Source organism: Vidua macroura, chromosome 14, assembly GCF_024509145.1.
Source record: "Vidua macroura isolate BioBank_ID:100142 chromosome 14, ASM2450914v1, whole genome shotgun sequence".
Lineage (NCBI taxonomy): Eukaryota > Metazoa > Chordata > Aves > Passeriformes > Viduidae > Vidua > Vidua macroura.
The window spans coordinates 17,098,449-17,125,401 of NC_071584.1; the positions used below are offsets into that span (position 1 = coordinate 17,098,449).

General features: G+C 41.2%; 1 protein-coding gene across 1 annotated transcript in view; it reads left to right on the forward strand.

The window, feature by feature from the left end:
- LOC128814387 (connector enhancer of kinase suppressor of ras 2-like) overlaps positions 1 to 26,953 on the forward strand; it is a 169,928-nt gene extending 142,975 nt beyond the window's left edge. The window contains exons 16-25 of the mRNA XM_053990187.1: positions 1,812 to 1,860; positions 4,633 to 4,681; positions 5,729 to 5,904; positions 7,323 to 7,396; positions 12,867 to 12,938; positions 22,832 to 22,902; positions 23,639 to 23,742; positions 25,066 to 25,573; positions 25,878 to 26,077; positions 26,738 to 26,953. Coding sequence (XP_053846162.1) covers positions 1,812 to 1,860; positions 4,633 to 4,681; positions 5,729 to 5,904; positions 7,323 to 7,396; positions 12,867 to 12,938; positions 22,832 to 22,902; positions 23,639 to 23,742; positions 25,066 to 25,573; positions 25,878 to 26,077; positions 26,738 to 26,953 — 1,519 coding nt within the window. The remainder of the gene's footprint in view (positions 1 to 1,811; positions 1,861 to 4,632; positions 4,682 to 5,728; positions 5,905 to 7,322; positions 7,397 to 12,866; positions 12,939 to 22,831; positions 22,903 to 23,638; positions 23,743 to 25,065; positions 25,574 to 25,877; positions 26,078 to 26,737) is intronic.

Below are 26,953 nucleotides of genomic sequence, written 5' to 3' on the forward strand. Positions count from 1 at the left end.
GGTGCAGGACACTGCAGGACACAAAACCTCCCTGCCTGCCAGGCAGACCTGAGCTCCCCTCACAGCCCCTGGGGCTGGAAGCTGTGACCTCACTCCTGAGCAGGAGTGTGATTTTGATGCTGGAGCAGAGGCTGGGCAGAGTTAAAGGAATAAAGTTGGGATTTATTAAAAGGCCTTCACAGGACACACCTTGGGCAGTGCAAGAGCCCAGCCAGGGCTACACCCTGGCTCAGAAGTTTTCACACTTTGATAAGTTTTGGTCCATTTCCATACTGGGGTTCATTGTCCAATTCCAGCTCCAGGTGCTGCAGTCCCACCCTCCCAGTTTGCTCTCCTCAATTCACTGTTTGCACTTTTTGGGCTGGAGCTGGAGCAGTGTGCTTGGTTCTGGGGCTGGAAAAGGATTGCTCTGTTTGCCTGAGCTGTGAGGAGAGCTGCTGACACTTTATATAAAGTTCAGAGTTATTCACCAATGCAGCACAGAATCTGGAAAATATGAAAGCTAAAACCGAAGGCATCAATTTAGGCAGTGGCAGCCTGCAGCTGGAGGTGGAATCCCTGGGGCTGTGGGTGCACTGAGGTTTCAGGAAGGCAGGCTTGTCCCTGAGCAGCAGCTGATGTGTTCCCCTGTTTGCCAGGAGCTTTGCCCTGTTGGGGGTTGTTTCACAGACGACGAGGAGGTAACAGGCACCCAGTGAGGAGTCACTGCTGAGCTTTCCTGCAGACAAACACCTGACTGTGCTTAGCAGGGTTCTCCCTGGTCTTTGATCTTCACTTCAGGAGAATTTTTCCCAGTAATAGGAAGCCTCAACACCTGTGGGTTCTGGCCAGGGTTGTCACGTAGCTGTGACATCCCTGTGGGGACCTGGGTGCTGATCTCTGCTTCCTTCAGCAGCCAGGGGAGGGAGGCAGAAAAACTGCATCAGTCACACGGGGCACAGCTGCTGCTTGGATGAACATTTTGCTGAATATTTGCTTTGTTTTCATGTGAAAACACTGCTCAAGTTCTTTCTCATAACACATTTTGTCTTTGTAAATAATGCTTAAAGATTATTTTAATCACGGTCACGGCGGTGTGCTTTGGAAATGACTTTTTTTTACTTGTGGTTAATGCTGGAGAGATAAGAAGAGATAAACATTTTAAAAATAACTTTCAGTCTTGACATTTTGCTGTCAGTGTTGCATGTTCAGATGCACCTGTACTGCAGAGATTTACAGGTGCACCTGAGTTGCTCGAAGCGTCAACAGCCCAGAGCAGAGACCTGAGCCAGGGATTTCAAACCTCGCTACAAAATACTCAATAATTAATCTGCAGTGAGAATTTACTTCTTGCAACAGGAATATATTATATAAGAGATGGAAGTTCTAGTAACCGAAATGTAAATCATGGATCCAGATGAGGTGATTAAAAATGCATTCCTGTGACCAGGTAGGTAAATCCAAAATTCTACGTGTGTGTATTAGTCCAAGTTCTGAAAAATTGATAAAAAGGACAAATCTGACCCTGATTCAGTGTCCTGTTTCCATCATGGCCAATACTGTTTGCACTGGATGAGGAAAGGCCTCTGGTGCTGCTGCCCTGCTTTGTTCTCCAGTCTTCACAGAACTGACATATATCAGAGATGGTATTTTGCATATTAACATGTCAATTCTTGGTATCTGTGGCATCCTGTTGCAAAATCTTATAGAACTTTGTGCTGCAGGATGCTGTGGTTATATTTAGAAATTCACAGAGTGTCTGTAAGCGCTATGTAATCAGTTTGGGATTTTTTTCCTGTGGTTATTTGACATCTTTCTTCTGTTTGTCCTAGATATGCAAGTTCTGCCATTGACCATCCAGGAAACACATCCATGAGGAAGGTAATGATTTATAAATGTGCTCTAAATAAGCAAAAACCTCCTCAACTGTTCAATTCATTGCTATAGTTTTAAAAGATACCTTAGATATCCCAAACCTTGACATTTGCCTGTGTTATGAAAGAGCTGAAAACAAAACTCTAGGAATAATTTCCATGTTGAGGAAACTGGCTGCTGCAACTACAGCAGGTCAGTGTGTCTGCAATACTTTTAGTTGAGGTTGGGAACTTAGGAATTCAGTTAATTTTAGGAATCTTGGTGTGTGTTCTCAAGTATGTGATGGTTTGGGGAGGAGAATCACAAACCACATTGGGCTGGAAGGCACTTCTGGAGGGAGGCTTACCCTGAAGGTAAAGAAAAGTTTGAAAACTCTTAGAATATTTAAATAGTACCAATGCTATGAAAAGGAGATCAGGGATTAAGATTTTCAAATATTTTTGTGGTACCAACTTTGAGCGCTCCGTTTTCAATGGAAAATAGCAGTAAAAAAATTGGTTTATTATTATTTCATACAAAGGACAAGCAACAGAACCTTCATTTGTAGACTGTCAGTTCTTCATTCTGACTTGGCACTTTTTACACTGATTAGGTTGGACAGGGCTTGGACCAACCTGAGACAGTGGAAGGTGTCCCTGCCCATGGCAGAGGGAATGGGATGAGCTTTAAGGTCCCTCCCAACCCAAACCTTTCTGTGGCTGGTTCCAAACACTTTTCCCTAAGAACTCCTGAGGTTAAAACCAGTGGAAGTTCAAACAACCAGTGTTGCTTTTCATTTAGTGTTGCTGTGCCAGCACTTCTCCAACCCCCTGATTACGCTGAGATCTCCTTAATTTACCTTCAGTAGCGTTCAATTCGACCTTCATCCATTCAGTTCTAGCACTTTTTTTCCCTTTCATTTTTCACTGGGCTGGCTCTGGGTGGGGGTGGCAGGGCGTGCACTCCCTGACTGTGGCCTCGTGGTGTGGTTTGGAGATAAGAATTGAAACGCCGCCGACAGCCCCAGCGAGTTCTCCATCACCCGTCTGTCTCCCGTAGCAACCCTGAGTCATTTGGAGTTGTGAGCTGCTTCCTTACTTGTTTGCCACCAAGTTAATTATATTATAGTGGTTCTTTTATCTCTCAGAATGTGGAGTTTGAATTTTTACGTTAGCAGTGCTAATTAACTACTGATTCCCAAGGTATTGCAAACCTTTCACTTTCTCTAGTTTCCTTGGTTTGAATACATTCTATGTGTGCATAAACAAAACAGGAAGAATAATTAGCTAAGCGTTTTAGAAGAAAGATATTTTTTATTTCAAAAAAGATATTTTCACCTCTCCCTTGATTTGTTGTGCTGTTTCTTTCATTATTTTTAAAACATCATATTAAATGATGAATAGCAGTTTCTGGTGAGTATCTCCTCTAGACATTTCATTTGTCTTGCAGTTCTTTAAATTTGCCCACGTTTCATTATAGGGTTTTATTCCATCCCTACATTTCTCTAGCCTAAACTGGGGGAAAATTTGGTGATGTCTTTTTCAGGAGCACACCTGCTTTGCCCTAATGCATTTCTCTGCAAAGAGGAACACTGAGCAGATTGTTCCAGGCCCAGCCACCACAGAACTCCAGTCGCCACACCAGGACAGATCAATATTGCTGCTGTGATTTGCAGCACATCCACAAACCCCCCAGAGCTGCTGTGCACATTTGATAGCTTCTCTCAGAGTTTTGCTGTTTCATTTTCTGGATTTTGCCACATTTCCTCCAGCACAGGAGCATTCATCTTTGTCTTTTCCTGAACAAAGAGACGCATTTGCAGAGATGAAGTTAAACAAGGGAGATGTGCTGAGCTAGTGGACGCTGCACCCTCCCTCGCTGAGCTTCCCCTGCCAGAATTGTCACGTTTTGTGGGACAATCCTGTCCTGGGGCTGGCTGGGAGAGCAGGCTGAGGTCACGAGAGCACAGAGAGCTGCTGGTCCCTGCAGCCCCCACAAAACCTTCCCCTTGTGAAGTGCTAAATCAGGGTTACAGACAGGGCTGTGGATGTCCAAACCCACTCCTCCCTCTGCTGCTGTCATTTAAAATAAACCTCTTTCTCTCTGGAGCTGGAGTCTTGTTTTCACCTGACTATTTTCTAGGTCCTTAAGCATTTGTTGATTGGAGACAAATCCTTACCAGTTTTTGAGTACTATCCCTGGTTTTAGGTTTAAATAAAGAGATGCTTTTAGGGTTTTTGTTTTTTTTTTTTTTCAGAATCTGTAGCAATGTTCTAATGCTGCCACAAAAGAATTTTTTTTTTTCCTCCTAAGACTTGTTCTGTCAACCACCAACCTAAAAAACTTGTTTGTGTGGTGGGAAGAGTGTGACTTTGACACGTCATTAGGCGCATGATTTTGTTTATAATGTTTGTGGTGGATATTTCTGTTTGAATGCATATTTTTGTAATTATTTCCTTGATGCAACAAACTTCAAATACCAGTCAGTTTATCAGCTCATTCATGGGAGTTTATATCTTTAGTTTTGAAACTACTGCACAGCTATTCATGCAAAGAATCCCTGATGCTTTCATTGCAATTGTAATTAATATTTTTAAAGCGATTTTAATTTGCAGATTTAGCAGCATGTTGTTTTCTTTACGATGTTGAGGAAAGTTGTAAGAGAAAAATGACAGAAGGGAGATTCTGTGATCACTGATGCTGTGATAACCCTGGAGAGGGGAGTGAATGAAAGCTCTTACATGTTACTGCTGTTACTTGCACTGGTGCTTCATAATTTATTTATTTTTTTCCTTACAGTCATTCCATTACGCTTCCCTCAGGGTAAAAAGCAGAAAATGGTCAAAAGGTAACTTCTTTCAGTTAACATTTTGAAACTAGAAAATGAGGCCCCTTCTCTGATAATAAGTGATCTGTAACAAAAGTTCAACGTGATTCAAATATTTCTAAATTTGACAGTGAGCAATAAAGGAAAATACCAAATTAAAATAACAAAAGAAATGTTTTACAGGTACAATATTGCTTGGGTGGGTGGAAAAATTTCTTCTTCCTTAGGAAGAAGGCAAGGAGCATCTATGAGCAAATTGATGAGAATTTGCCTGTGGAACACTGCAAAGGGTGATATCTTAAGTTCTCTAAATTTCTCCCCTGTTTCCCAGCTGTAGGACACATGTAATTCTCATAGCATCATAAACTTGATTTTTCACAGAAAAAAAAAAGTCTGGCATGTTAAGGAAATTTCCTACAGAGCTTTTTTCAGGAAAATATACCATATTTATTTAAAAACTTCATTTTATTAATATTTACAAGGCAATCTAAGCCTTTTAATTAGGATTCATTGAAATAACACCAAAAAAAAGAAAAATAACCATATTCCTGGTGCTGTGCCTTTAACAGTTTGCTGTAACAGTTAAAATATTGTTGCTCACTTCAGGATCAAAATCATGCAAGCATGTACACTGTTATGGAAGTGAACAATCTTTCTTTTTTATTGTTTATAAAAATTGTGTTTAAAAATTCCCATTATTTGACAGGGCTTCTGCTGCTAAAGGGAAGATATATGGAAAAAAGTGTTTGCATCTGTGTACAGATTGTGTCATACTCTGAGTTCCTGACTGAGGCTAAATAAATACATTCTTACTTTGGAATGGTGCTGTCCATCTTAATCAGAAAAAAAAAAAAAATGCAGCCCTTAGAGGAACGAACCCTCTAGAGATTAAATAAAGCATTGCATAAACCAGGCCCTTTGCATTTTGTGCTCACGGGCAAACCCAAATCGCAGGGCACTGCTGAGTTTGGAAATCGTTCATTCCGACTCTGGGGAGGGTTTGGCTGGGAGGGAAATTTTGGAATTCGAAATGGAACGTTTTGCCCTCTGACCCTGTGGTGTTCCCAGGGAGTTCCCTCTCCAGCGTGAGCAGGAGGCGCATCTCCTGCAAGGACCTGGGCCACGGCGACTGCGAGGGCTGGCTCTGGAAGAAAAAGGATGCCAAAGGTTATTTCACCCAGAAATGGAAAAAGTACTGGTTCATTCTGAAGGATTCCTCCTTGTACTGGTACACAAACCAGAACGTAAGTACAGGCCATGCTTGGAAAAACGTCAAAGCTTTAATTATAAACCTTAAGCTTTATAATTCTTTTAAAGTGTATTTTTACTGCGTGCTCGGATGAACTGCCACTATAATTGCCAGGTCTGGGACACTCTAACTGGAAATATTTCAATTGAAATTATTTTTTAAAATCTTCAAGTCCATGTTCAAGCTTAATAAAATAGCAGATGTTCGTGGCAGTCTTTAAGAAATGAGTATGTCTGTAGTTAATCCTTTTCCACAGATTTATTTGGACTAACACAGTGTTCACACTCAGCTCTCCCCAGTTTCACTAGGGGGGAGGGATGTGTAAAGTGTAACCATTTGTGTTAGTTAAGCATTCTGTGAAGCAGATGTGAAAATCTGAATTTGTAAATCTCTTTATCCAGAAGTTATTTTTATATCAATGTTCCTCTTGCTTTTTGCTGAATTAGTCTGGAGTTTGCAGTTTCTCATGTGTAAAATGCTGTTCTTGGTGAAATTTTCCTGAAAACCAGTGGGCCTATGCTGGTGCAATCTGCATAAATGTAGGGAAATAACAGAGGGGAGAAGCCCAGAATGGTTCAGTGCTGCTCCTCCATTCGTGTGCAGCAGCCCCAGCACTTGAGCTGAGCTCTGCAGCCTGCTTTGGCTACTGACCTTTTACTCCACTCTCCCATTTTCTTCCAGAGGATGAGTTTAGCAGCATAATTCCCCTCAGTTTTTGTGGTTTTTGAAGCCCAAGAGGCTGTTCAGGCTGTGGGTGATCAAGGTTTTGTGGAGTTTGACATTTCCCGTGCCAGCTTTGGGGCACTGGCTGTGTCCCCCTGGCTCCCAGGCCGTGCCCCAAACCAAGCCATAATTCACTTTGCACCTTTCAAAAACCTGCCTGGTGTTAATATCCCTCCCTGCTTTTCCTACTGAATTGCTTCAAAAGAAGCAAAAAGTGACGGGATGCATTTCCTGGTGATTTCCCCCCATTTAATCAGAGGTGGCCTCGCCAAGGAAGCTCCTCAGGGGCCATCAGCAGCGCACGTGGTGTGACAACTGTGACTTTCAAGAGAGACGTCCACCAAACGGCTGTAAAATGCTGATTTATGGTGAAGAATCTGAGAACTCTGCTCTGTTTAGGTGCTGTGTTTGGGCCTGAAAGGTTTTCCATGATCTTCAGCAAAAGGGGAACTGGGATGGCTGTGCCTCCTTTGAGAAATTATCAATTTAGTTACCTCACAGAGGTCATTTACATTGTGTGATGAATTGAATCCATTTCACAGGAAAAACTGTGTGTGCAAAATGCATTCAGGACTTCCTTTGACTGGGTACTTGTTCTTTGTATAAACCCCAAACAGCTGCTGCTCATTTCTCTCTTCTTTAATTCTATATTCTTTTTCAACATTTTTTTTTTTTCTTCTCATTCAATAGGATGAAAAAGCAGAAGGATTCATTAGTTTACCTGAATTCAGGATAGACAGAGCAATTGAATGCAGACGAAAACAGTAAGTAATGTGTCAATTATGTTTATAAAGGATTGCTCTTGGAAGTTTGCTATACATAGTACTGAACACTTGCAAAGTCCAGAGAAGGAAGTTACTGAGAAAAAACCTTGAAAACTGTAAATATAGCATCATAGATCCACTTAAGCTTTAATATTTAAAATATTTAAAATATAAAAGATGCAATGTAATGTAAATTCCGTTTACTGGATTAAAATGAATTGAATAACTCTTTAGCCAGCTTGCCAGATAGTCCAGTTACAGCTTCAGTTAAATAAGTAAATCAAAAAGCAATGAATACTTTAGTAAAGAGATAAAACTTTCTCAGGTTCACTAGGGCAGTATTTTCCCATAGGAAATAACATAACAAATATCATAGCAGGGAATGGTGAAAATAATCTTAATTTTCTCTTTTATGGGGGAAGCTTTTCATACCCAATATTGTGTTGCTCTCAGCTGCTAAAATATTTAGGTTCCATATGCAAAATGAACTCTGCATTATTGCTTATGTGCATATTGCTACTGCTACATTCCACTCCACTAAAATCATATTATAAGCTTTGCACAATAAAGGAATATTTAATAACAGACACCCATTGGAAACTGCTTCCAAACAGTGTTGGGCTTGCAATCAACAGGTTGAACAGAACAATTCCAGTGCTTTGAGAGTAACACTTTGCTGGTATCTCCTGAATTATTTGCATTTGCCTTCTGTGTGCTTTCCTACTTTTAACTGAGCATCCTGGATTTTTCCTCTGCTTTTCCAATGACTGAATGCAGCGTTGATCTGAGGAAACAAGTCCTACAACTATGAGCACAGTAACATAGAAATATTGAAGATATGAATTACAATGGAGACTGCTCATCAGAAAATCAAACCTCTTCAGTTGCCTGTTCTTGTCTGGAGATATTATTACTGTGTCAGAGCAGTACAAGACAGTGCAATTTACACTTCTATTTCTCCTTTCAGCTGAGGGTATCACTATAGAAATTAAACATGAACTGAGCACTATAAATACCTCAGAGCAATGAGTAGATATTAATAATGATATTGAACAAAAATACGGGAAAAATAATACCCTTTTGTTAGGAATATAAAGCACTTAACAGATTTCAGTGAATTAACCAAGATCAAACGGAAGGTCATTGTGCACAGCTAGAAATAGCTTCCAGAGCTTTCCTCAAAGCATGAGAACACAATCCCTCAGAACTCAGCTTAGAGGAGGATTTCTGTAGGGTATATGCACAGGGAAAAGTCCGATTAACTGAAACTTTGCACACAACTGAAAGCTGAGAACCTTCAGGCTTTGAATCCTTTCAAAAAGAAACAGGTCCAGAGGTAAAAGTATAATGAAGATGTTCTTAGCATATTCCCTTTTTCCCTGAGCTGAATTTCCATTTGATTTCTTCCTTCATGGACTACCATTTCTATATTTCCCCCATCACAAGAACTGCACCTTACCTTAGCCACTGTTGACACTGTTTGACCACTGCACTGTTTGAGTGCAGTGAAATTCGGGATATTCAGCATGTGGGACTGGGGGCCCTGGCTGTGTCCAGCCAGCTCCAACCCACAGCCCCTGTGAGCACACCTGGAAAACACTTACCTGTCCTCTTCTGGGTTGTCCTGCAAGGCCAGGAGTGAGCATCATTCCATTGCCTGATTCCAGGGAAAAGCCAAAACCACAGTGTCACTTTCCCTTCAGTTCTCCCCAGTGCAGAACGAAGAGTGTTTTGGACCTCAGTTTGGATTTCCCCTCAGATCTCTGTAATTTTCAGAGCTATTGATGTGAAATGTTCAATCCCTTTTGAAAGGAAAGTATTTGAAGATTTACTGGGATAATTAGTGGATTTCTCTTCCCCACTGTTCTGTTGGAGTGGGAGCTCTGCTCCCCAGCCTGGCTGCTCCTGATGTCCATGGCTCACAGTGATGGAATAGCCCTAAGAAAGCTCTCACAAGAATGTAGATAATTGAATGCATCATTCGGTATGGTTTGATGATTTGCCTCAGTAATGCATTTAATGAAGGTACCCTGATTATTTCAGGGCATTATCTCAGCCTGCTGCAGCTCTCCAGGCTATAGCTGGACGTGCAACGACCTCGTCCCTGTGAAAGGAGGTGTTTTGCATTGCCACTGAAAAACTTTCCACTGCTTTTAGGCAACACCTGCATCCTCCTGATTAAAAGTGATCACAGTGTATGAGAAATGATAGTTATTTGAGATTGTATGCTGTGCCATGACATGAATATCGTGTTATTTTCAAAGATACTGATAATTATAATGCCCCATGATGATGCTGATCCCCAAGTATAAAGATTAATTGAGCCACAGGTATAATTAATCCTTATCAACTGGTGCCTTGCCTGAACCTTCAACAATTTCCACCTAGTGAAAATTTTCATTGCCTGGTTAATGCAAATTTGGGTCTTAAATTTATCAAGGATATGCCACAGTGTTGGCACTTCATATTGAAAGTGTGCAGTCAGAGCTCTATACAAATGTCATTGTAGTACAGGCAGACATGAAGGTACAGCTTAAATGTTGCTAGATTTTCATCATTTTATTATTTCTGAAAAGAACTTGACAGTCTTTGCAGACAGAAAAGCCCCCTTGAGCCACCAGTGGGCCCCCACAGGGAAGGAACTTCTGGGCTGTGTTAACTGGAGTGCAGCCAATGGATGGAAGGATTATTCTTTAAAATGGCATTCACTACCCCACATCTTGATTATTGCAGCCAGTCTGAGGCCCTCCAAACCAAGCCAAATGTAAATATATAGATATAATTCCTCTAAATTATTCATATTTATACATCTCAAATTGTTCCCCTGGCGACTGCAGTTCCTAATGCTAGAAATGTATCTAAACACTTCCCTAATAATAATCTTAGTGACACTGCTGAGAGATGAAGATGGATTTATTGTTGTGTTTTGCAGTCCTGACACAGAACTGCAATACATTTAAATCACAAGTTTGCACGGAACTGGGATCTCCATTTCAGAGCAATAAAGATCTCTTTTCCGCAGTCTGCAGATATGTAACAGTGAATACATTATTGCAGCTTTAATGTTCACTATCTCAGGAAATTATCACAATATCAGACAGAAAGATCTCAAGGAACATTCATATAGTAACCAATTAGAGCTGTTTGCAGGGGCCTGGCATGTGGGAATTCCTTTGCAAAAGCAGCCAGACCTGCAGCATTTAACTGATTTACTCTGACAAAATTCCTGCTCTTTCTGCATTTTATGACACGTAACACGTGTTCTGTAACAGCTGAGCCAGGAGCCTGCAGACAGTGCCTGACCTGTTGCATACTCCTGATTTCACCTCTCTGTGCCTTAACTGAGGCAGGGTTTTGTGAGAATGTAAAATATTCTCATAATCACAGGCTCACAGCCTCGTGTGGGTTGGAAGGGACCTTAAAAATCATCCCATTCCAACCATACCGTGGGCAGAGACACCTTCCACTAGAAAATTATCCACTAATCACAGATTTTATCACACTACAGGAGCACAGTGGAGCCAAATTAAACTCTGTTTATCACACTAACTTCCACCCATTAACACTGACTTGAAACCCTAATACTGGCATTTGAATGCCTGTATGTATTTAAATTTCCTGTCTAGGAAAATAATCCTATTTGCAAGCAGAAACTCCATCATGTGATATTGTCTCAGGATTAGCCAGGAGGATTAGGATCTTTAGATCCAGCACCTAATCCTCCCCAATCCAAGCCAATCCCACTGGGAGATGGCTGGGCAAGTGGAGCAGGAGAAGGTGCAGATGCTGCAGGGAGTTCACACCAACAGCAGAACTACGCAGGAGTGTTTGTTTAGTCATGATTTTCTATTTTTAAGCATCAGAAATGTAGTAGTGTAAGGAATTTCTGTTAAAAGTACAGTATTTGCTAATCTCTGTGTAATGAAAGATGTGCCATGTACTGCTCTAATCCACAAGCACACAAAACTGTTCCACCTTTCTTACCCACAGCTCTTTACATAGAACCAGTTGGAGTTGCTGGCACTCAGCTGCCATAGGGGGATTAAAAAGTCCCACATCAAAAGCAGAAGACTAAGAATGACAAGAATTCTTGACACTCAAACCACATCATACCAATCAGTTAAAAGAAAGCATAAAGTTGATCAGAGCGTACTTAAAACTGCATTTATATAATGATCAAAAGAGAGATAATTAACAAGGCTGTGCCATCTAGTGGGCACCAGGAATCCCTGTGTGGGATTTCAGTCACTCACTGCTCTTATTTACAATAGCAGTAGCTAGGGCAGTGAGGCTTTGCAGTGGAAATTATCACTGTCCAGATGCCAAAACAACACTTAAATACCCCTACAGTCTTCTTTTATGGAATTTAATATTTAATGATAAGCCTCTGTGCAAAGATAACCTTACCCTTTATATCCCCAATCTCATGAAAAAAAGAAACTGCACAGAAACACAACTCTGTTGGAGGGCTTTTGTCAGGAAAGCTGTTGCTGGATGCATTTGTATTAATTATGGATACAAAAAAAATCACTGTGCCCAGGTGAAGCTTCTTCAGCTTTCATCTTGTCTTTGAAAACTGCAATAAGTCATAGTAATTAATAAAACACTCATTTGCATTTAAGCTATTAATAGTGGAAACGTTGCATCACAGGTTCTTCATAATTCCACGTGTAATGATTCCTAATCTAATTCTTACATCTGGTAATTACCATATAAATGTCAGTATTTTAACATAAATGTTATGAATGATAGCGTGGCATTTTTTTAGCATTTGCCAGCTAAGCAAATTAATAGTCTTTAATGCTGGGACCTTCTGGTTTCCTTGATAGCAAAACTCCTTTTCATTATAGCCACACAAAAAATTTGTAAAAACTGTGATTATTGTTCTTAGCAGTTTTCAACTGCTCAGCTGAGGGAGATCTCAGGGATTAGAGCACATGAAAGCATTAATAAAAAGCATTTATGTGAACTATAATCACCCATGCCATCTGATTATTATCTATTATTCCAGTGATTTCTAGCTCAACTTGGCAGCCCTCTGCATTTCTTTTTGTAGAACATAAAACAGTCATCAAATACATGAGAAGAGGTGGGGAGATCAAACATTTATTCCTTTAGTTGATCTTTGGAATATAACTAAGATGTACTTGAATATACTCAATAAGACTTTCAAATTAACCCAAGAATTTCTTAGATGTAGAACATCGGTGGTTATCAAAAGGATTTATATTTTTGAGTCATTCAAGTGCTTTTGAAATGTTTGCAAAGTATGAGGCTCCCAAACGTAGATGAAATCAGATCTGGGGGGATCCATCTATAAATTTAGGCAGCAAAATTCAGACTGAAGATGACAACTGCCTATGAAACCTGTAACATGCTGAAGAATCACAGAGCAGGACAGTCTGGTGTATTTGTAGACAAGATGTTTGAAAGGAAAGGTGGTTTTTATTCTTTGTGCTCTTTTTTATAGTGCCTTCAAAGCATGTCACCCCAAAATAAAGAGCTTCTACTTCGCAACCGACTGCCTTGAAGAGATGAACAGGTGAGTTGTGTGTCCCCTTTGTTGTGGGATGTTTTTTATCCTGGTGCTTCAATATTTCATCTCACACAGGAATGTCCTCCTGGAGCCTGATGGGATGCTGGCTCATGGTGTTCTCAGGAATTAGTTTTCCATTAATTTCAGTAAATACATCACATTCTGTGGCTCACTTTGCTGACATTTCCTGCCGTGACATGTCTCAATTCTGCAAAGGAAAGTTACTTGTATTGGTCTCTGTATTAATTAGAATTTTTTCTTTTGTTGATGGGCTTAAGGTTCATCACCCTTGTGATGTTTTGTAGGTAAAGGGTGGAAGTCTTAATGGGATTAGTGTTTCTGGTATATTAAAGAGTACACCCACACCAAAGCTCATACAGAGTACACTCAGGTGGTGGGATATGTCTGTGTGTGTGTATATATATATATAAAATATATATATAAATATAAATAAATATCTATATTTTTCCCTCCAATGCCAAGAACAACCCCCAACAACACAGAAAATCATCAGTAATTAATTTTATTCACCACATCACTGTCCCAACACAGAGCAGAGGCAAGGAAAATTCCATTGTTGGCATTGTAGTGAGTTTTAAATGTCCTTGGATGTGCTGGGAGGACATTCCAAACTTCTGACTGGACAAGGCACTGGACAACCTGATCCAACATTAAAGCTGCCCCTGCTGTGGCTGGGTGTGGGAACAGGCACTTCCTGGGAGCTCTTCCAGCCCAAATTACTCCGTGCTTCTCCTTTGTGATTCAGTGGTGGAGACAGAGACTGTGAAGGTGGGACAGGGCCTTAGATCCCAACAGGCAGAGTCAGATGTCCTCCCTCCTCCTGTTACCTCAGAAATTTGTTTATTCCCAGCTCAGGTGGAAAGCACAAGGACACCTGGGACAAGGTGACCATACTGGGAAGTCTTAAATCTTTCCTGGCACAGATAACTGAAACTTTGAGATGTTCTCACTTAGAGTTGTTCTTAATGTTTGCCAGCTTGGAAAGACAGATATGGATGGGGTTTTTCCTTTGGAATATTAAGGCCTAAAACCCACTGTTGAATTGAACATTTATATTCTGTGGCTTACATGGCTCTTGAGGTATGCTGGGGTGTGAGCCTGGCCGGGGTGAGACTGTGGAGGCCTGTTCATCCTGGAGGGTGATGAGCCTCAGTTATCAGGAGTGGAATAAGTTTGCTGAAAAATATTTTGTCAAGGTTGTCAATGTTCCATTGCTCAGTTCTGTGGTGTGGTTCAGGTTTGTCTGGAGAAAACTGAAGTGAGGATTTTTGCTGGTTTAACTCTGCCTGGTCTCCCTTGATTTCAGCTGCTGGGGTAGCTCTCGTTTGTTGAAGTGCCATTGATCATATCTGTAAATGATACATAAAATGCTCTGACTCAAGGAAAAGCAGGAAGTCTTGGCACACGTTCGATGAGCTGCTTTTACAACATCCATTGATTTTTCCATGGGGAGCCCAGGAAGCTGCAATGAGGCCTTGGAGCACAGGAGCAGCTGGGAAGGTGCCAGCATGTGCTTCCATGCCATGCCATCCTAAACATCATTTACTTTGGGATTTACAAGAGCCTTTTCCCTGATTTTCTGGGAAGAAAGCAAAGGGTGAACTTCTACTTGAAGTATTTTGTGCAGTATTTTCCCTTCAGCAATTCTGTCCCTGCAGAGTAATTGGAATTCACTCCCCACCCCAATGATGGATAACTCTGCTACCTCTTAACATCCCTGGGCACCCCTGCAGCTCTTACAATTCCTTCTCCCAGAGATCCTGGGTGAAATTTGAAATGAGGAAGCAAGATTCATAGATGAAAAAATGTGTTTAAAATACTGATTCCACAGATCTCTCTCTTCCCAGCGAATTGCTGGCCCCATAATGCGAGGAAACAGAGCAAATATTTTACATGGTATCTCTCACTCCTGTTTTCAGCACAGAATTTAACTGGATTTTCCCTGCTGATGGAAGGGGGGATCCCTCATGCTGAAAAGTGAAGGAGTCCTGGCATGGAGAGGAACATTCCTCATTCACTATGAGGGAAATTTTATCCTTTCTTCAACTGCTTTTATTTTAACAGCTCTTTTTTAGAGTTTCTCACCCCAGATCCATTGTTTAGTAATTTTTTTTCACTCTGGAAAATTTTACTGTGCCTTTAGCCCCACATTGCTGAAGGAAGAGCTGGACCCCAGTGGGTAGGGCTGGATTATTCCGAGGCACTCAGCTGTGGCTGAGTTTTGCCTGCTGTGTTACTCTGGTTTGCAAAATTCACGCTCGTGCTGTTTTGCCAGGTCTTACACGAGCAGAGCCGTGTTCTTAGAAATGAATTAATAATGAACTTGATGAGCTCATCTCTAGCTTGCTACTCCAAGCTTGTTAAAGGCCTTATTTCCCAGAAGTGCTTCATCTCCTACCACACCACACATAACCTGTTTATGGCTTTAATTAGCATTGAATTTAATATTCAGTTGTTTTACAATATCTATGTTATTTAAAACTTACCAGCCATTGAAATGCAGCGCAGTGCATTTGCAATCTCATAGTGAACTCCAAATATTAAATTTTTAAAAGTTTCTATTTCAGGCTGAATAATTTGATCACTTTTGATTTGAATAACTGGGTTAACTTTGCAATTTTAATAACTCCCATAAATCTTTGGCGTTCATTCAAGAAATATAACAAATAGTTGCTACTGAAACAGAATGATGATTGATTTTTATAGGGGTCACTCCTATATTTTCCAAGACCTGAAAGATTATAGCACAATATTTCTCTTAAAAAACAACTGTTTGAAAATTGATGTATTCTGAATTAAATTTCTATTGATTATAAGCAAACTTTATGGTGTCTCCTATCTACTTTTACATATGGAGTATAACCAAGTGAGTTACTCAAGACTTTCCCTAAGTCATCCTGTTTATTACTAAAGTTAATTCAGTTTTCTCCCTTAAATTTCAGGCATGCTGGTCTCTTTGCTTAGCCAAATCAGATGGTGAGCCAGGATTAACACATCTTTTCCAGTTTCAATGCACTTAGTCTTCACTTTATATAAAGTAGCACCCAAGTAAAGCTCTTGGCAACTAAAAATTTCAACCCTGATTCCCCATTAGATATTTTCTCCCTAAGCTGGACAAGCGAGCAGGAGATTGTCAGATCTGTCTGGCCTAATTCACCAGCTCTCTATCAAATAGAGCTGAATAAGTTGTTACAGAGCTCTTACTCTCAGCCCCTTACCTGCTGAACAGCCAGGAGATAATTCTGCAGAACATGAAAGGTACTTTTCAAACAGCAATCCCTGGAATGGAGCTTCCCAATGGTGTTGTAAATAATCATAAAGAGCAGGTTTGCCTTTCTTCCTTTTATGTTCCCATAAACTTGTTTCAAATCCGTGCCCGAGGCCATGCCAGCCCTCTAATTTATTGTTCTCGCATAAAAGCTCCTAAGTGCAGCACAAGTAAAACAATTTTGTGATCAGAATTAGCTGCAGGCCCCAAGGGCTGGGTGAAACCACGATGTTCATGGGAGTGCACAGGGTGATCGTGGAGCTGCTGTGCCCTGTCTGAGCAAAACACTGCACCAGGAGTTCCTGGCACTGAGCTGCAATATTCCAAACCTCCTTTTCTGGCCAAGTCACCTGGCTCCTCCTTTTTACAATTTATGAACTTTTTACCCTAAACTTGTGAAGTTCTATTTCCCCCCTCACTGAGTCCCAGCCCCAGTGGCTGATGGAGTTTGCAGTGCCCAATTGTGATTTATCCAACACCACCCAAATCAGCACTGGGGGAGTTCATCCCTCGTGCAGGAGGCAGGGTCTGCACTGGCTTTTTGCACCAGCTTAAATTACAAAATTAACTTCACCAAATTCTGCTGTGAATAGTACCAGTGTGAATTGATAGAGCTCTTCTGGGAGCCAAGCTGCTGCATTTCATAGAGCAGATTTAGTGATTCCAGCCCTGCCCCTCTGAGGTGAAGGTGGTGTCACAGTCCCTGTTGTGACCTTATGCTGGAGATACTGAGTTAACTCTGCCAAATCTGAAAGATTTAGTCATAGAAATAAGAAATAATAGAAATAAGTAATAGAAATAAGAAATTTCATCATGATGAATTAGCCAGACATTTAACAGTATTATTTGGTCTACTTGAGCTGAGTTTTTAAAAACTATGTAGAAGCAGAATTACACAATTTCACAAGTAAATCATCCCATTTCTTTAAAAAAATTCACCTTTAAACCCCAAAACCCCACCCATAGTTTATGCCATGCTAAGCTCAGTTCTCTTGCTTGTAAACAAAGCTTTCTTTCTCCAGAGCTTTCCTTTGGGCCAATCATTTGGTGAAAGCTGGAGCAAAAGTTTGAGTAAGTGAGTAAAGAGAAGTTGCAGTTGAATGAGTTTTTGTGACTGTTTTGGTGATTTCTTTATTATTGGTTCTGGATCAAATAGCCTATCAGTTATTGTGTGCTTTTATTCTCTGCGATACACGACTGTATTTGTACAGTAAAATGCTGGTACCAGAAAGGTAATTTATTTGCTACAAAGCAGTGAATTTCTTTTGTCTATTACCCACTGGGGAAAACAAAAAAACAAACAAAAAAACCACCCACACCAAACCAGACTTCAGAGTACAGAGACATAATATTGTGCATTTGTTTGACAGCAGAAAGTTTAAAAAATGAAAAATAAAAAAAAAAAATCCTATTAAGGGCATAAAGCAGATGCACATGCAAAGAGGGCACAGATTGGTTCACTTGTCAATTCTTAAGCTGTCTCAGGCTTTTTTCCTATTTTTCCAGCCTGACAAATCTAAGAAGACAACGCATGAAACGAGATCAGCAGTCATGTCAAATTATCAAATCAGAGAGTGCTCAGAGTTTATCCCATGAATGATTTTGCTTAAGGAATCCCAGCAAGTGTGACAAATCAAACAGCAGAGGCAGAGCTGCTGGGGGCTGGCACACGGGCAGAGATGAGCTCATGGGGAAGGATCTGCTCAGGGTCACATTTCACCAGCAGATGCTTTGGGGCTCCTTCTGTGCAGAGGAAACTCAAGGCATCATTTCAACCACCCCTATTAGAGCACCCTTTATTCTCTTCAATGAATGTATTACCTGCATAATCATAGAAAATAGGGGAAATGATGTACCTTAGGAAGTCAAATGGGAAATGCATTGATTTTTCAGGTGTTCAGTAAGAAAGACTGGTCAGAGAAGTCCACATAACAAGTACAAAATCAATTTTTAAATCTAATTGTGTATTGCAAAGAATTTTACTGTGAATTCTGGAATCTGATTATCCCCGTGACGTAAAAAAAAATGTAATACAAAGCTTTTGATCAGAAATTAAATGTAAACTGCACTCAATACCTTCTATGTGTAAAATAGATGGTTCAAGGGAATCTCTAACAGACTTAAACATAACTTGATTTAACTGAAATTTAACTTCCACTTCGTTGTATTTTTGCCTTTTAACCAAATAATCTCAAATGTAAATGCAATCTCAAAAAGGAAGAAAAAGATATTTCTGCACTGAAACATTTCTAACACAAAGCTGAGGGGTGTACAAGGGCAAGAATTAATGATGAAAAGATGCAAGGAAGATAAGAAATATATTTTATTTATTATTTCTGTTAATGTGTCAGTATTTCATAGACTTCATTTTTAAAGGAATATTTAATAGAGAGAAATAATCAAAAGTAGTTGGACTTTTTCTTGAATTTGCACCTTTTCAGGACATATAATTTTTTTATATATTCATTTGAATTAAATAACTTTTTCTAAAACCAGCCACCTGGTCTGTGCAATGAGTGAGGATATTAGCAAATCAAACTTTTCTGAGCCACAGAAATTCACTTTTTCTGCCTCTCTTCTCCATGGGTTTATGGAACAGTTCTATCTATAACCTAAAAATTGTAACTTTTCACCCCTTTTTTATAGGAAGGAAAAAAAAGGTTATCCTCTTCCCTTAGTTTTCATTCTCCTACACTAAACAAAGTAGTTCTCTCCAATTTATAGCAACTGAGATTGTCCAAGCTGTTTTATTTTTTTATTTGTGTGTTTTCACTCTGGACTTGTAGAAAGGAGCAGCCAAGGGGGTGAGTGTGGAAACTTTCATTGCCTTCACTCCCAGAATCTCCCACTGCCCTTGGGCTGGCTCAACCCTTGCTCAGCAGAGTAAATGACAACAGCCAGGAAAGAGAAATGTATTAATTTGTACATTGAGGAGTGGCATGTTCTTGTTTCAGGGGAGCAAAGCAATGTGCAATTGTTCCCAGTTGTTTGGCCCCCTTTAACATTTCCCAGTGTTTCTGTCAGCAGGTGAATGTGCTCCTGGCTCCTGACAATTTGGGGTGTTTTAGGACGATTCACTCTTCAGTCTCAGGCTGTGACAGCTCTCCTCACTGCCCTGGTGCCTTCACTCAGCACAGCCCCAGCCTGGGGCAGGATCAGACTCTCAGAAGATGCCCTGGGCTGTAATCCCTGGGTAATAACCAGAATTATCTCAGTAAATTTAACTTAAATCCTACCAGGCAGCTCTATTTTATCCCAAAGCAATGACAACAGTTCCTGTTTTACAGCCAAGCCTGATTTATTTAGAATTTAACTGGGACAAAGTACAACATTTACTTGTGCATTTTGATGACTTTCCCTGCCTTTGTTCACTGGAGTACAGGCAATAAAAAACAACCCACTTCTTGGTCCCCTGTAGGTTGTTACAACGTGCCTTGGTAAGTGATTGTGTCCTATGGGGATTTGTACATTCCTCGAGGGAAAATGTGGCAGAGGATCTGTGGGACATTTAGTGCTGTTCTGTGTCATCACAATTTCCATGCAGAATGCAAACCCCATGCTCTGCTGGGTGGCCCAAACTCAGTGAAACATGCTGGTTAAGTTGTTTAATTATCAACAGGAAAGAGTTGTTGAAGTTATCCAGGTAAAAAGGCAGGATCTGGAGGGAGGGAGCCCAGCCTGGGTCGAGGAACGGGGATGTGCACCTGAGATCCCAAAGGTGCCCTGCCAGGGCAGCCCAGGCCTCCTTGTGGCCACGGGGAAGTCCCAGAGCTGGTGGGGCACAGCTCTAGGACCCCAATCAGCATTCCAGCCCTGGGGCTCTGCTGGCAGGTGCAGCACACAGACCCTCCCTGGGATGTGCATCCTCCAACCCTCGGGAGTGCAGCTCCAACAGGAGCTCCCAGTGCCAGCTGGAACCCAACCTTTGCCCACAGGGCACCTGGGACAGGGTTCAGAACCAGCTGCCTGCCTTTCCGAGCTCTCCACAAAGAGCTTTTTATAACCTTGAAAAACCTGCAGTTTTCTGAAAAATGAAAGTGGTTTGCTCATCAAGGAAATTCATCAAGTTTATGCAGGGCTCCTTTTGAACTGAGTTTGCATTTCCTTGGGAAAAAAAAATTAGCTGTAAGAAAATGAGCTGTAATCTCACCACTTGTATATCTCCTGATTAACCTCAGAAACATTCACTCATGCTTTTCTTAAAAACACAAAACCTAAAATGGAGATTCTAGTTCTTTTATCTGAAGAGATTTTATCATGATAAGCCACTGAATGTCATCAGATAACCCTTTATGTTGGCTTGACCAAGAGCTGACTCTGAATTGTGGTAAATGAGGTAAGAAAGTCCTTGTAACTCTAGCTGGGGATGATCTTGGCCTTTGGAAGAGCAAAGCCTGAGCAGCCTTAGAGAAGGAAGATTAACTTCAGCTAATTGCAGATTTGGCCATTGAGGCCATATGCATAAAGCTGATACCCTGGGTATCCTCAGAGCATCCCTGGCTCTGGAAGGTTAATCCTAACATTTCATCTGGTGTCTATATTTGCTTCCAAGATCTGACACCCTCAAATTAACAATGAGCAACAAAAGAAATTTTGCAAGAAATTTAAGACAATATAAGTTTCCATGCACTGACCACACAAATGGATGAGTCTGTTTTAACTTGGAAAATGGTAATTAGTCCTAATTTATCATTGGTGCTTAAGCAGAACCTCAGTTGAAGGCACTGAGACATCCTGCTTAATTGCCAAAGGCATATGGCAAAGTATGACTAAAACTATTTTGCTCCAGTGCTAATGAGTTCAGAAATTCGGGAACAACTGATGAAAAACCGGTGAATACAAATGCTTGATAACGAGCAGGGAATGATGTCACTGCCATGCCTGCAACAAAGGTTCTGCCCTGCAAGGGAAGCAAATGCCAGGCGATGCAGGCACCGTGTGCTGAGGGAAATGATGCTGTGGAGAGCACTGTGCAAAAGCTTTTCTGTAAATCTGTTAATCCATTTTAAATGTACTTCCCTCATGATAAAGATGAGTTATTGATGTGTTGATGCAAACAACGGCTGTAAGCAGTGCTAAGCCTGCAGTTGCTATTTGGGAAAACTAATCATCATTTCCATTTTCATCTCCAATTTGCTCACTTCTGGCTTAATACTGAGAGGCAAAGCAATATGATTGTACAGTTCTTTATTTTCATAGTTTTGCAAGTAAATTAAACCCTGTAAGAAGTACAGGTTGTTGTCCCCTTTGGCTGCTTAGGAAAGCCATGAGATCCGTGGCAGGCTGTGTGCAGCCAGGCAGTGAGTCAGTGCTGTGTCAATACTGGAGCTGCAGATCATTGCTGGGAGCCTCTGCAGGGCTGCTGGGAGCAGGGATCAATACGTGCAGAACTGTGCGCTATTTTTAGTGGAGAGTTCACTCTTCCTTCATTTTCTGCCTCCTTGCTGTGCCTCCCATCTCCCACACACCACTCTCCTGGACAATAACAGTCACATATGTCCTTAAAAGCTTTTTTTTCTCCTCTAGTACAAGTGGGAAAGAATGACACTGAACGGTTTTCGTGTTTTAATCTGCAAAACAACTCGTCCTTTTGATATTGCATGTACTGTTCACTAATGTCTGACTTGAGGCCTGTGAAAGATGTTTTTGTCATTATAATATTCATTAACCAAGAAGATAATTGTTAACAAATTTGATGTTGCAAATGTTCGAAAAAGAAAAAAGAACTGCTTCTAAATAAGCTCTCACATCAATTTTCTGGGAAATTAATTAGATAATTAAGAATTTAGTCACCGAGGAAGGGAATGGTTCAAAACATCCCAGGCATTATAGATGTCACTATGAAGGCTTTTTCTTTGGTTATATCGCCTTGTTGATGAAAATAAGACAATTCTTGATTTTCCATTCGCTGAACATTAAGAAGTGACTTTTCCCTCTGTGTGTTCATTTCCTTTTTCCCCTAGTTTTTCAATTATATATTGTATAGACATCCAGTAATCTCACATAAAGAAAACTCAAAAGGTATTTTCCCCAAGATTAACTATAATATTTCCCTAAGGAAGTAAAAAATCTTATTTTCTATCAAACGAAATAATTTGAGGACAAAGAAAGAAACCAGCACATCCAATGCAAAATGCAAATATTGAAGCACTTCCAGTTTACCGAGACTTTAGAAACCCAAAAGTCTGTATTAAACAAATTAAGGGAAAATAATGTTGTTATCACAGCTCAACAACACTAAGTGTTTATATCACCAGCATTGTGAATAACCAAACTGCCATAGGCTGTTTTAGCTTTCTGAGGATACAAGTTTAATCCAACTCATTTCCCAACACAGGTTTTCAGACAATAATTATGATAATTCTATTTTATTTTCTAGTATTTTGGCAATTCAGGCAAGTTCTTGAAATAAACAGAAGTAGCAATCAGAATAAATGTGATAAATCCTTTGCTCCCAGTTATCAACCACCCAGCACATCAGAATTGTGGGTTTAACAGCCTTTTTGTTTAGGCATTCTGTCTGGCTTTTCCTAATGATGTGGATGCCTTCAGATTTACACGAGATGTTCCTTTTAAATACCTCTCTTCCTCATTTTTATCGTTCTCTTAGATGGATGAATCGTTTGGGTCTCGCAGCAATTGGTTACACACCTGATGACAAGGATATTCACCCAGATGAAGGTAATGCTTCAGCGATTATAATTAGGAGAAGAGAGCAGGCAGTACAAATCTGTTCAGTATTTCAATAAAGCTGGCGAAGTCATAGCTGACTTCTTTATCAACATATGCCCATATCATTCCAAATATCATTTAGATAAGAATGCATTTCCTCGAAGAACTACATTTATTGGTGCCACTAGCAAAGAAAATAAAATCCTGAGCAGTAATTTTAAGAAATGTTTAAAATTAGGGATAAAGAGAATGCGGGGTTCAGGGTGAGGTGTGATCTCCCAGATCCCAGCCCTCAGGGATGTTCATCCCCCTAAAACCAGTGCAGACATGGCAGCCCTGGGGCGATGTGTGCTTCAGCAATATTTGTTTGCACCTCCTGAGCTCAGGTGCCAGCCTTGTCCTTTCCCCATCACCCACAGTGGAACCTGTTATGCCCAATTAAATTAAGTGTTCAGGCTTGGCTCTACTTCAGCATCTGGAATGAGGTTTCTGTGTGAAAGCCTGTGAGCAGAAGTTGTTTTTTATGTGCAGTGGGAGTCAGCTGCCCGAGCTGCCTTCTGTAACCCATCCCTAAAGCATTCAGAGCTTCCTGCACTCCCTGTATTTGAGGTGTCAGACCTTCCCACCAGCCGAGCCCTGCAGGTGACTGGGGAACATTTACCTTGCCATGGAAAGTTGTTGCTAAAAAGTGGGATCTGCTTTCTTGTGGAAAAGCACCTGAATAAGACCTGGAATGCTTTGTCAGCAGATTACTGGAGTGAGAGCGATCAGGACGACATGGACGGCTCCCTGACGCTGAAGCAGGAGGGCTCCTCCACGCTGTGTGACACCTACCACCGCACCCCCTCAGTGAGTCGCACACTCTGCATGTGGCCAAGGCCACCAAAAACATCTCTGGGCCTTGGCTTGCACTTCCCTTGTCCCGGGATATTTAAACGCCGTAAAGGCGGCGGAACAAAGCCGGATGCGATTGTAAAAATGAAATTACTGCTGCTCCTCACGAGCCAAGATCTGGATTTTTCCATAGCAAATCAGTTAGAAAGGAAGGAGAGGTAAATGTCTCCTGACACAGATCTGTCACCAGACTGCAAATATGACCTTTTTTTGTAGGATTGGTAAAACTACATATCATAACAGGAACAGAATATTCAAATTTTCACTGCAGAATATGAAAAGAATGTGATGGATGTGATAGTTTGTATTAATTGAGACTGGTTTTCAATTATGAATATTGGATACTGGATGCTAGAGATTAAGATCAGCTCACATTCACCCAGTAATCATGTTTTAGTTCTTTTTTGAAGAACAAATCTTTCTAGAAAAGGGATTTTTTTACAAGATTGTGTACAATACCATGGTAATGACAGTATTGCAAATAGAACATTTCTATTAGACAAAACACAGGCAATTATGATAATTATTCTATGATTCCAAGCACAGATAGGACTGTTCTCTATTTTTCTTTCAGATTTTTCTTCAGCGTGAATGACATGATCCTCACACAGCCAGAACCAAAGAAAGAGTGACTGAGACAACAGCATCACATGGGTGAAGTTCAGACTGATTTTCACCCATGTGATGCTGTTTTATCAACTGGGATACAGGTTAAGCCTCTCCCTTTCTGTTTTTCCACATTTTTGCCTTTCTCTTTATTTTGAATTAAATTTATACACAGATCCAGAAAATTCATTCAAATAGTTTCACAAGTTCAACAGTCCCCCAGCCAAAAATCTTCCTGGGTGCTGAAGTTTTTGTTGTTTGGGTTTGGTTTTTGGTTTTTTTTTTGTGTTTGGCCCCTAAAAAAAAAAAAAAAAAAAAAGAAAGGAAATCTGATTACGGTTTCTTTTGGAGACTTCCACTGTTCTCAGCTGGACTGAATGTAAGCTGGACAGGTCTTCAGGAAACCTGCACCAGTGCTACACTTTTCTTTCCATCAGGAGTTGCTTGTGGGCAGAGAATGTGCAAAACAAGAATAGGGAGTGGTTAAAAGAGCACTTTTGTATAAAAGTTGTCACTGCTAATTCTCTTCTGTTTACAGTGGTTCATGTTATGGCAATCAAACCCATGAGTCCATCTGATTACTAGATATCACAGACTGTTTTACACGACAGTCATTTCCTTGGGCCTGTTCAAAGCATCGTCTCATGGGCAGATGTTTTTGTATCTTTCCAGGTGAATTCTTCAAGCCCATTCCCCGAAGCCAAACAAGGCCGACACTTTTCCAGTGAATCAACGTATTCCCACTCTTCTGCCGAGGACTCCCGGCAGGACGCAGCGGGCAGCACACACTCCTCGGGGTGCAGGCCTCCCTACCGAGAACGGCGCTCGTGGCAGGACCTGATAGAGACTCCCTTAACCAGCTCAGGGCTCCATTTCCTCCAGACCGTCCCTCCGGAGGCGGAGTACGTGAGCGGCCGGCCCGGAATGTCACCGGACAGACGGAGACAAGCCACGCTGCCCGTCCAGAGGCGCCACAATTTTGAGCAGGATGGGCCTTTTCCGCTGGTGGAATGTCCGAGGGGACACAGCTCCCACGGGCGGCCCCAGAAACCGCGCAGCCAAAGCCTTCCCCGGAACAGAGACGTCCGCGGGAAGGGACGCGTGAAGTCCATTGACGGGACCGACGACAGCCCGGATGAGAAGGTTCCTATTAGAAGGCACAATAGTTTCTGTGCAGAAGGTAAGCTCTGGGAGATGTTCTGATCCACTTTACTGCCATCAAAATCCAGAGCAGTATGGCCACTGTTCTCAGCAAGGAGTTTGTGGTTGAACTGCTGGATGCTGGCAAACACGGGAGTTTGTACTTGAAATGCCAGGATGTAGCGCTAAAAATTGAGCTTTTGGATGATGATCTTGTCTCACCAAAACTAACACCACAGAACTGAGTAATAGGTTAAGACAGTACTGAAGCTGCAGTATTGCTGATTTTAGAGACTTCATCTGAATGATCAGGTTTGTTATTAGGTTTCTTTCCTTCCTTTCAGAAAACATAAAAGAAATTGAAGAAGTCACAGATGGCCTGCAAGAGCTCTACAGAACTCTGGAAGAAGCCAGTCTGTCAGCTTTCGGAGAGCAGCGTCCCTCCACCAAGCAGGAGTTCCGCAAGTCCTTCGTGAAGCGATGTAACGACCCAGTGATCAACGAAAAGCTGCACCACATCCGAGTCCTCAAGAGCACTTTAAAAGTAAGGCTTTATCCCTGATTTTGTGTGCAAGGAATATAAACTAGAAAAAGTCTAATTGTGCATCACAGAATGCTGGTGGGTTGAAGGGACCTTAAAGCCCATCCAGCCCCACTCCCTGCCATGGGCAGGGACACCTTCCACTAGCCCAGGTTGCTCCAAGCCCTGTCCAGCCTGGCTTTGGACACTTCCAGGGATCCAGGGGCAGCCACAGCTTCTCTGGGCACCCTGTGCCAGGGCTTCCCCACACAGCTAGGAATTCCTTCCCAATGTCCCAGCTAACCCTGCCCTCTGGCAGTGTGAATCCATTTGCCCTTGTCCTTATTATCACTGTATGTCCTTCATGTCTTTACATTTCTATTGTTAATGCTTTTTTTTTGTAGCTTTAAAATGAAGTTTCAAAGAAACTAAAAATCCTTCAAAGCAAATATGTTCCATCTTAAAGAAAAAAAAAGAGATTATTTGGCACATGTGCGTGGGCAAGTTGTAGCATGTGGCACAGACTGAGCTGTCAAACAGTTTATGCTGTAATAGTTCCTGAATTTAGGTAAATATCAAAGTTTCCATAGTAGTTTTCCTGGCACTTGGCATTAAGGAAGAAATAAAGTGCTGAAATACAGAATTTCATTTTGACCTGTCCTCTGTCTTTCTGGAATTTGCCAGGCAAAGGAAGGGGACCTCACAGTAATCAACAGCCTTCTGGATGATCCCAACTTAACATCCAAGAAGTTCAAAGATTGGAAATTAAAGAACTATGAGTTTTTCCTGGACATTTGTGAGTTCAGTGCTGCTGGGAAGTCGCAAAACGGAGCCTCTGAACTGGCGAGCTCAGCCCCAATGCTGACACACACACACTCCTTCATCGAGACTCACGTGTGA